Raw genomic sequence first — 11,244 nt, forward strand, 5'->3', positions numbered from 1 at the left:
TATTGGTATAATACATGCACACAAAAAATGACCAGCAAGCTATTATAGTCTATCTTTTCTTGCATGGGACTCAAAGAGCTAAGGAGCTTTTTTTAGGAGAGAGGCCACAGGTGGTGTGCGTATTGCGCAAGGTACAGAGGCTATAAGTTAGAAGCTTATTATGCATAGCCCATCATTCATTAGCTAAATATAAGGCTAAATCGGCATTGAATGTATTTCCTGAAAGTGGTAGGCTTGGACATCTACATGCAGTATATGCCTATATGCATCTTAAACGGGATAATCTATTTTGGATGATTGATCATACAGGCAGCAGAGAGAATTATTGTTTTATTATTGGCGAAACACCAGTACACATACATACAATAACTATTTTTTTTAAACAGACTTTCACGCCTGCTCCCGCTCTCCCTCTCTGGCGCTCAAGGGCTGCCCTTCATCATGCACACCTGTCACCATCATTACACGCAGGAAAGCTCATTGGACTCACCTGGACTACTTCCCTTTGTTGATTGCCTCGTGTATAACTGTCTGCTCCCACGTTTGTTCCCTGTGTCTGTCTGCATTAATGTTGTTATGTGTTTACGTCCAGGCGCTGTGCTGTCCTGTCCCATGTCCGTCGCCATTAAATGTTCCCTCCATGTACCTGCTACCTGTCTCTACCAGCGTCGACCCTTACACAGACAATGATAACATATGCTAAGGGGTACAACAAATTACAGATTATACAAAGAATTTAAAAGATACACACATTTTGACTGTTTTAACAGCTTTCTTATTAAAATAATGTAGAATGGTCTTAATGTACTGCTCAATTACTGAATTTACCACAATTAGATTTATGAGGTAAAATTGTTTTTCTTCATCCTTATTATAGTTAAGGAAACCGACCAGCACGTTCTCTCATAATAAGCAAAAGTCATCAACAATATTAACAATGATAAAACTATAATTATCTTGCCATAATTTCTTTACATGTAGACAATGCCAAAATAAATGCAAAACCGTTTCTGGATGCTCAACACAAAAAGTACTGTTAATGTAAATGTATATTTTTAATTTCTTCAGGTAATGATTTGCAGGGTAATACTTATGGATCATTCTGAAAGAGACCTCTTTAACCAAGCAGGTATTTGTTTGGTAATAACCATACATTTTTCCAACAGATATTATCAAATCAAAATCAAATCAAACTTTATTTGCCACATGCGCCGAATACAACAAGTGTAGACTTTACCGTGAAATGCTTAGTGACGAGTCCTTAACCAACAGTACAGTTCAAGAAGAAGAAATATTTACCAAGTAGGCTAAAATAAAAAGTAATAATAAAAAGTAAAACAATAAGAATAACAATAACAATAACGAGGCTATATACAGGGGGCACCGGTACTGAGTCAGTGTGCAGTCTCCGACAATTTTCTGGGCTTTCCTCTGACACCGCCTGTTATATAGGTCCTGGATGGCAGGAAGCTTGGCCCCAGTGATGTACTGGGCCGTTCCCCCTACCCTCTGTAGCGCCTTACGGTCAGATAGCGAGCAGTTACCGTACCAGGTGGTGATGCAACCGGTCAGGATGCTCTCGATGGTGCAGCTGTAGAACCTTTTGAAAATCTGGGGACCCATGCCAAATCTTTTCAGTCTCCTGAGGGGGAAAAGGTTTGGCGTGCCCTCTTCACGACTGTCTTGGTATGTTTGGACAATCATAGTTCGTTGGTGATGTGGACACCAAGGAGCTTGAATCTCTCGACCCGCTCCACTACAGTCCCGTCGATGTTAATGGGGGCCTGTTCGGCCCACCTTTTCCTGTAGTCCACAATCAGCTCCTTTGTCTTGCTCACATTGAGGGAGAGGTTGTTGTCCTGGCACCACACTGCCAGTTCTCTGACCTCCTCCCAATAGGCCGACTCATCATTAACGGTGATCAGGCCTACCACTGTTGTGTCGCCAGCAAACTTAATGATGGTGTCAGAGTCGTGTTTGTCGTGGGTGAACAGGGAATACAGGAGGGGACCAAGTACACACCCCGGAGGGGCCCCAGTGTTAAGGATCAGCGTGGCAGACATGCTGTTGCCGACTCTTACCACCTGGGGTTGGCCCGTCAGGAAATTCAGGATTCAGTTGAGGAGGGAGGTGTTTAGTCCCAGAGTCCTTAGCTTACTGATGAGCTTCGTAGGCACTATGGTGTTGAACACTGAGCTGTAGTCAATTAACAGCATTCTCACATAGGTGTTCCTTTTGAATAGGCGAGAAAGGGCAGTGTGGAGTGCGATTGAGATTGCGTCATCTGTGGATCTGTTGGGGTGGTATGCGAATTGGAGGGGGTCTAGAGTGTCTAGGAGGATGCTGTTGATGTGATCCATGACCAGCCTTTCAAAGCACTTCATGGCTACCGACATGAGTGCCACAGGGCGGTAATCATTTAGGCAGGTTACCTTCGCTTCCTTGGGCACAGGGACAATGGTGGTCTGCTTGAAACATGTAGGTATTACAGACTTGGTCAGGGAGAGGTTGAAAATGTCAGTGAAGACACTTGACAGTTGGTCCACACATGCTTTGAGTACCCATCCTGGTAATCCGTCTGGCCCAGCGGCTTTGTGAATGTTGACCTGTTTAAAGGTTTTGTTCACATCGGCTACCGAGAGCGTTATCACACAGTCACCCAGAGCAGCTGGTGCTCACATGCATGCTTCAGTGTTGCTTGCCTCGAAGCGATCATAAAAGGCATTAAGCTTGTCTGGTAGGCTCATGTCACTGGGCAGCTCATGGCTGGGTTTCCCTTTGCAGTCTGTAATAGTTTTCAAGCCCTGTCACCTCCGACGAGCGTCAGAACAGGTGTAGGATTCAATCTTCATCCTGTATTGACACTTTGTTTGTTTGATGGTTCGTCTGAGGGCATAGCGGGATTTCATATAAGTGTCCGGATTAGTCACCTGCTCCTTGAAAGTGGCAGCTCTAGCCTTTAGCTTGATGCGGATGTTGCCTGTAATCCATGGCTTCTGGTTGGGATATGTACGTACAGTCACTGTGGGGACGACGTCATCGATGCACTTATTAATGAAGCCGATGACTGACGTGGTGTATTCCTCAATGCCATTGGATGAATCCCGGAACATATTCCAGTCTGTGCTAGCAAAATAGTCCTGTAGTGTCACGTTCTTTCAAAATTGAACCCAGAAGCAGACCAGGACAAGGAGAGTAGGAAGAAGGTGAGTATTTATTTACAAGTGAATGTGAATGGGTAGATATATCCAGGTGGCGTAACGGGCAGCGGTGGTGAGTTGATGGGAGTAAATAGGTGGATCCAATGGGGTAGCGGAATCCTCCAACGACCAGGCGGGAATGGGGTAAATGATCCGGGTAAGTAACTGAAGACAGAACAAACGGAGGTAAGTTTAAGGCAAGCAATACGTAAAAAACAACAAAACAAATTCTATCCAACTTGAGGCTGATACTATGGCACAACATACTGTTCATGGCTAACGATCCGGCAGGGAATGGATGTCAGGTCAGAGCTTTTGAAGGGGAGAGGTGATGATCAGGACAGGTGTGCAGATTACTGATGGGATACAGGTGCGGGTGAACATTGATCTCCCAACAAGCTAATTCGCCCGGCAACCAGACAGGGTGCGTTCCAGGACACCGGAAACACACTCCAGGACAGAAACACAGGCAAACACAGACTCAGGAAGCGGGATTCGAGACATGTAGTTTAGCATTATAGACAAATGTATTCCAGTAAGTTGTGACATAAGGAATAGATACAATATCCCTTTGAAATAAAGCACTATGGATATGTTGTTCTGAGGGAGCAAGGAGAAACACACGTTTCCAATTGGAGAGTCAACTGGATTAAGCGAGGGTAGCTCAAGAAGGTGAGGTCTGGTTACAACTCTAAACAACATGAGAGTTCCAGATGGAATAGCATCAAAGACTATGGCGAACTCTCAACAGTAAGTATAACAGGGATTCTGTAACAAGATACAAAATTCCTCATAATTGAGTAGCAATCCTTCTGCATTAAAAAGTTGACTCACCAGCAGGATATGATTATTGAACCAGTTCTTAAAAAAGAAAGACTTGTTTCTATACAAAATATCTTTACTGTTCCAAATGAAATACCTATGTGAGGAAAAATTATGTTCATATATTAATGACCACGCTAAGAATACTTGTCTATGAAAAGCAGATTATTTTGTAGGAATGTTATCAATGTTATAGCTACAAAATAACATACATTTGAAGCCACCAAAACAGAAGAAGATATAATGAGGGATGAAATTCCAACTTTAAGTTGGATTCTTTAAGAAATGTTTAGCCCAATTTATCTTAAAAGTCTTATTCAATGTAGAAAATGTTTTAAAAAATTGAGACCACTATTTCCATGTGTTCAATAACGACATATTTCCTAATATTATGTGTACGATTTCTCCAGATGATGTTGAAAAGCATCTGGTCAACAAGAATCCAGATTTCACATATGAAACCATCCATCTTGATAAAGTGGAAGAGAGTGAAAAAAATGAAAAAATAACCCAAACAATCTCATACTCCAAGTTTTTTTATGAAAACAAAAGTAAAATGTCAATAGACTCGCGAATAGGTATTTGTGCACAATGGTCTTTTTGAATAGGCTATAATGACAAACTTCAAAATGTGAGGAACAAATAGTGCAGAATAAGGAATCATTTGGAACAGGTCTTGGATCGTCTTTATATACTGTATATCCCACATCAGATTGCCCTACCTTGTTTGCCTTGCTACAGTGTTTTTCCGTACTGAGAGAAAAATATACTGAACCAATACTGCTATCTGCTGCACAGGAGTAGTAGGACACGCAAAACTACACAAGTTATCCCCTAAAAACGAATATTATTATAATCAAGGTCATATTTGTACTCCAAAATGAATATTAAGAAAAACTACAGCTAAACCTTATTGATAAGATTCTTAATATTTGATTGGATTTGTTATGGAAACCATATAGCGAAGCTATGATTATTATTAGCAACTATTTAAATATGTATTTTTATAAATTCATGACAACTTTCAACATGAATAAAAGTCAGAAAGCTCCATCTATAGAGCACATGTAGATTGAATATGATTGGAGATAAATATCAATAGTTATTTGCTCAATAAACAGACTATTGACTCATGGAGGGACCGATGTTACTTTGTTGTAACTGAACCGGTTCAGTCTAGGCATCTTCTATGTTAATGCAAATGTTTGTGTTTTTAACCTTGGTTTCCTTTCAAGATGGAATATGATACCTTACTGTAGTATTGGTTCATCCCATGTTTACACAACATATCCAGACTGCTATTATACTGTTCTACTGTTCTACTGTTCTCTTCTCTAATCCTGAGGTGGAGCCAAACATTCCAATGCTCTACGTGTTCCCTGACACACACACACACACACACACACACACACACACACACACACACACACACACACACAGTGTGGTGTCACCGTGTGTACATGAGGCGTGATAGTGTGTTGAGGAAATACATCAAAGCTCCCTATCATCTACAAATTGTAACAACATGGAGGGAAGGGATGATTGGGATCAAGAAATAGACTGGACACATCATTGGATTTCACATTTCTGGAAACAAACGTGTCAATTATCATTGGAAAAAAGGTGAGTAAATCAATTTACCAGTGTGATATTTACACATTTAGAAGTAACCCACTCAATCACCATTACAGAAAAAAAAATTGTAAACCATAATACACGGTTTATTGAGCTGTTTAATACTAGTAAAAAGCATCGGTAACATAATTTACTGAAACATTTGATTGTAAATGAAAGTGTGATACTGCAGGACAATATTGAAGGCTACGCCCTAACTGAGATGACCTTTCTTTGCTTAGCAATGAACTATGTGAAATGCATGTATTGGTCTAAGCAGAAGAATAGCTATTTATCTTCCACATGAGACCACTTCTTGATCAAACACTTTATACAGAATGTTTATGGGCCGATCCAGCCACTTTCAGGCTTTCAGGGCCAAGTGACTTCCTTCCCCTCATTTGTTATAATCCCTCCCTTTTGCTGGAGAACTGCATGGGTGAATGATAAAGTAATACAGTCTTCAAGTAGGCTACAGTAATAAGGATACAAACTACGCTGGTACTGAAACAGTGAGTACTACTTTAGTTTTTACTTATACGTTTCCCTATATTGTAAGTAAAACCTGATTCTCTCAGAATATAGGTATCTATTAATAAAAAATGTTTTTTGCTGTTGTATGGTTGTTGGTTGTGTTCATGTGAACAAAGACTCAAGCTCTTGTGATACAAGCTCTTGTGGTACTCTGTTTTTTAATTACCTTTGTTCTAACGCTCAAATTCTGTGTCTTCGAACTAGCAGCTAATGTATAAAACACCTTGTATTGGGTTTTAGGGACAATGTCCATTGGGTGTGAATTTCTTTGTATTGACTGTTCCTTACCTTTGACACATTCCAATTGGAAAGCACCTGTATGAATGTATTTACGTCATGTAAAGCAAAGAAAAGTAATCCGCCGTGCTGTGGTCATTTAGAAAGGGATGTTATCAGAGAGTGCAGCACACCCTGTTTTAAGTTGCTTGTGTGGAGCTGTCAGCACTCAACCATGCAGTTGTTTAACAATGGTGGTGGCTAAGTATCCACTCTCCTCTGTCATTGCAACCAAGTTTTTGGAAGCAGAGGCACAATATTTTGTGTGTAAGAAAGAATGGGTGTTGGCTACAACTTGAGTTTAAACCAGTGGTGTAAAGTACTTAAGTAAAAATACTTTCAAGTACTACTTAAGTTGTTCTTTAGGTATCTGTACTTTACTATACAAAAGTTTTACTTTTCCTCCACTACATTCCTGAAGTAAATAATGTACATTTTACTCCATACATTTTCTCTGACATCCAAAAGTACTCGTTACATGTTTAATGCTTAGCAGGACAGAAAATGGTCCAATTCACACACTTATCAAGAGAACATCCCTGGTCATCCCTGCTGTGAAATGATTTATACTTTTAATATACTTAAGTATATTTAAACCAAATACTTTTAGACTTTTACTCAAGTAGTATTTTGCTAGGTGACTCACTTTTACTTGAGTAATTTTCTATTAAGGTATCTTTACTTTTACTCAAGTATGACATTTTGTTACTTTTTCCACCACTGGTTTAAGTTTCAACATCAAAGCTATGATCTCCAGAAAGTTATCTGTTAACCTAACAAAAATGGTTTAAGGCAAAGAAAATGATTAGTGCTTTATCTTACCAGAGGAGACTGATGAGGATCAACAGTACAGTAACTGTGTTAAAGTAGAAGTTGGGGTCAATAAACACAGTAGCAACCTGAGCTATGAACTAACCAAATTGCTTTTCCTCATTGTCTGTGTTTTCTGTTTGCGTTCGTTTCTAGGCCACCGCTACACCATGTTTCCTACAATCCCATTAGCTAAGGGCACCGTAACCCCTAACACTACAGCCAGCCATACCACCGCCGCTCCCGGGTTTATAGACCAACTACTGAACAAGATTCCCTGTGAGTAACCCCCTAAATCCCCCCGCCTCTCACTCTACCCCCTCCTCTGCCCCCACCCCTCCTGAGTGGGCACCCCTATGCTGCCCCCCTTCTGTCCCACTTTCAACAGACATGGCAGGGGAGAGCTGCCTGCCTGGACACCTGTCTTCATGTGTCATATCTAATTCCACTCCCAACACACATTTCTTAGCTCTCAATTTTCACTTATTATACAAGTTTATATCTCCTGAATCTTGCTGACTGTGCTCTTGCTGCATGCTTCAGATGTGTGTCATAGTGAGACAAGTTGACTACACTGACTCTCTCAAGACTCGGCAGCTAGGGGCTGCTACTCTCACATAAATACAAGGCGTATGTCTTTTTCAATAGCTCTCCATTTCTACTTGTTACAAGTTAATCTCTCCTTAATCCTGCTGGCTGTGCTCTTGCCTCATGCTTCAGATGTGTGTCACAATGAGACAAACTGCTGTCTTTTTTTTGTCTCACTCAGTGCCAAGATGGGCCATTTACACCATCTTTGCTGTCATTGTCTTGATGTTTTTGGTGTGTATTATATGCATCTGTGCGAAATGCTGCTGCAAGAGCAAGAAAAAGATCAAAAAGAAGCCGGACAATCAAATCAATCTACAAGGGGTGATTGGTTCCTCGACTACATCGCTAGTAAGTACTGGGAGTAGTAGTCGTCGTAGCTAGATGTTGGTGGGATAGCGCAGAGCGTCTGCTCCATTCTATCCATTTATTTTTGTTTAGACTGGTCGCCATTGTGAAGAAGGAGTGAGGTAGAGGTGCAGCTTTAGCTCCTCATGTCTGTTAGCACGGGCCGCTGATTGAGGGATTGGTTGGCTGGCCGATGAATGTGATTGGCTGGTTCAAGGTATGACAGTGTTCTTGATGGGCAGGTCCAACATGGCTCGGATGATGCAGGCTACGGCTCAGCTAAAAACCGGGGGAGACTACTCTATTCTCTGGAATACAAGGCACAAGAGGTTAGAATTAACTTGATTCGTCTTTTGAACTTGTAACTTGATCAAAATACTGTAGCCACCACAAGCCATAGATCCAGTTCCCCTTTGATCACAGATTAAACAAGATATTAATTGTCACACATATAAAGAGAAATGTCTTCTTTTTCAAAATATCACTGAAGTAGAATTCAGTGTGTATTTATTTTTCAACCATACAGTGATATCGTGTTTTTCTGGCACCCTTATCTTCCCCTACTATCTTTGACTATCCTGCCATCTCTCATACCCTGCAGCTGACAGTGGGGCTCAAAGAGGCTGCAGCTCTGACAGCCATGGACCGGAGTGGCACCTCTGACCCCTATGTTAAAGTCTACATCACTCCCAACAAGTCAAAGACATTCGAGACTAAGGTCTACAGGAAAACCCTCAACCCTGTGTTCAATGAACACTTCACATTTAAGGTATTTGAAGGGTATTATACACATGTTATTATAGCAGTATTACCAGACAGTATACCAATTTGAGAGGTTTTTAAACTGTTTTACATACCATACACAGTGTGAGTCTGTGTTTCTGCACCACTCTTGACTCGTGCCTGACTATCTTGTGTCCAGATTGACAAGGCTGAGCTCAATGAGTCCACCATAGTCATGAAAGTGTTCGACTTCGATAGATTCTCCAAACACGACATCATCGGGGAGCTGAGGCTGCAGCTCGGAATCATCGACTGGAATCATGTGATTGAAGAGTGGGAAGACCTGAGAGAACCCTCCAAGTTTGAGGTCAGGAGATTTACTTGATTTCTGGAACCAAATAGTGCAGGTCAAAAGTTTTTTTTCAAACAGCATTTGAATATCACAAAGTTGTTCAATCTAGCCATAGGCCTACTTTGCCTTGACATCTATAGGCCCACATACTGAATTTCCACATGTGATTACAGGATGAAATTCTGGGGGAGATCTGCTTCTCGTTGCGCTACGTCCCCACCACTAACAAGTTGACTGTTGTCATCCTGGAAGCCAAGAACTTAAAGAGTATGGACAAAGGGGGCTCATCAGGTAGGTGGAAGCCTGGCTCTCTGAGAGGAAGACTGAGTGGTTGTTTTGCTGAAGAGGCTAGTTATGATTAGCCTGGAATCCAGACCTGTTTTGTGCTGACATTCCACTCCTTGTTCTCAGTCAGTGTCATGCAACAAACATGTAACACGGAGAAACAAAGAGTGGAACGTTACCACAAAACAGGTCTGGATTCCAGCCTAAGTTATTAATTAAACAAATAATATTCTGTTATTATTGAGGCCAGTTTCGATTATCACAAATAATACTGCATTATTTGTGAGGCAGTGGATGCTCAAAATACTCTCTACTGTACTCATGTACACTGTAGATCCCTATGTAAAAGTGCAGCTTGCTCTGGACAAGAAGAAGTGGAAGAGAAAGAAGACATCTGTTAAAAAGTCCACACTGAATCCCTACTTCAACGAATCCTTTACGTTTGATGTGTCGTTTGAACAAATTCAAGTAAGTATGATCTTATCTCAGAATATGGCTAAGATGAGGCCAGTTACAAGCTCAACAGCCTGCATGCTATGGAGCTCCAGAAAAGAGGCCACCTCTTTACATTATAATGTTATTTTGTTGGCAAAATCATTTAAACAAAAAGATTATGGGACATTCTCTGTAAAAGCACAGTTTTCAGTGACTGTTCTCTGCTGTCGCTCCCTCTAGAGGGTTCACCTGATGATTTCCGTGTGGGACCATGACAAGTTGAGCAGGAACGACGCCATAGGGAAGATTTTCCTGGGTTGTGATGCTGCAGGGAACCAGCTGAGGCACTGGGCAGATATGCTGTCCAATCCCCGTAGGCCTGTGGCTCAGTGGCACAACTTGCTTTCCAACGAACAAGTGGACTCCACCCTCGACCTCAAACACACAGTTAGGATCCCCTTCATCAATAAGAACTTTTGAGAAATCTTATACTCGCTTGCCAGACTCAAGGCACTCAAGTGGCTATGGGAAGAGGTTGGAGAAAATCCTCCTCCATGGCCCGACATAACCCGATTCCTCCTTCTACTTCACTCAGCTAATAGCCTCTTGGAGGCCCTAGCACTTTTAAACAAAATACAGACCCTTCAGAAAGTATTCACACCCCTTGACTTTTTCAACATTTTGTTGTGTTACAGCCTGAATTTAAAATGGATTATATTGAGATTTTTACGTCACTGTCCTACACACAATACCCTATCATTTCAAAGTGGAATTATGTTTTTAGAAATATTTACAAAAAATATTTTTATGAAAAGCTGAAATGTTTTGAGTCAATAAGTATTGAACCCCTATGTTATGGCGAGCCTAAATAAGTTCAGGAGTAAAAATGTGCTTAACAAGTCACATAATAAGTTGCATGGACTCCGTGTGCAATTATTGTGTTTAACATGATTTTTGAATGGCTACCTCATCTCTGTACCCCACACATACAATTATCTGTAAGTTCCCTCAGTCGATTAGTGAATTTCAAACACAGATTCAATCACAAAGACCAGGGAGGTTTTCCAATGCTTCTCAAAGAAGGGCACCTATTTGTAGATGAGTAAAAAATAAATTTAAAAAAAGCAGACATTGAATATCCTTTTGAGCATGGTGAAATTACACTTTGGATGCTGTATTAATGCACCCAGTCACTTCAAAGATACAGGCGTCCTTCCTAACTAAGGAAGAAAACCGCTCAGGGATTTCACCATGAGG

General features: G+C 41.0%; 1 protein-coding gene across 2 annotated transcripts; it reads left to right on the forward strand.

Annotated features, from left to right (window-relative positions):
• Positions 1 to 5,399: 5,399 nt before the first annotated feature.
• On the forward strand, positions 5,400 to 10,720 carry LOC112222269 (synaptotagmin-1). Of its 2 annotated transcripts, none has more exons than XM_024385055.2 (9): positions 5,400 to 5,645; positions 7,413 to 7,535; positions 8,026 to 8,195; positions 8,435 to 8,521; positions 8,794 to 8,961; positions 9,115 to 9,282; positions 9,441 to 9,558; positions 9,887 to 10,020; positions 10,228 to 10,720. In XM_024385055.2, the coding sequence occupies exons 2-9, from the start codon at positions 7,427 to 7,429 to the stop codon at positions 10,465 to 10,467; spliced, it is 1,194 nt and encodes a 397-aa protein (XP_024240823.1). In that variant the 5' UTR covers positions 5,400 to 5,645; positions 7,413 to 7,426; the 3' UTR covers positions 10,468 to 10,720. The 2 variants fall into 2 exon arrangements, with proteins under 2 accessions (XP_024240823.1, XP_024240901.1); XM_024385133.2 differs by lacking the exon at positions 5,400 to 5,645 and adding an exon at positions 5,687 to 6,148.
• Positions 10,721 to 11,244: the final 524 nt, after the last annotated feature.

Source organism: Oncorhynchus tshawytscha, linkage group LG01, assembly GCF_018296145.1.
Source record: "Oncorhynchus tshawytscha isolate Ot180627B linkage group LG01, Otsh_v2.0, whole genome shotgun sequence".
Taxonomy (NCBI): domain Eukaryota; kingdom Metazoa; phylum Chordata; class Actinopteri; order Salmoniformes; family Salmonidae; genus Oncorhynchus; species Oncorhynchus tshawytscha.

Excerpts from the sequence above, each read along its gene's own strand:
- LOC112222269 (XM_024385055.2), top strand. The coding sequence starts at position 7,427 with ATGTTTCCTACAATCCCATTAGCTAAGGGCACCGTAACCCCTAACACT. Across the intron at positions 7,536-8,025 it reads ACTACTGAACAAGATTCCCT|TGCCAAGATGGGCCATTTAC; the intron begins GTGAGTAACCCC and ends TGTCTCACTCAG. Across the intron at positions 8,522-8,793 it reads TGGAATACAAGGCACAAGAG|CTGACAGTGGGGCTCAAAGA; the intron begins GTTAGAATTAAC and ends CATACCCTGCAG.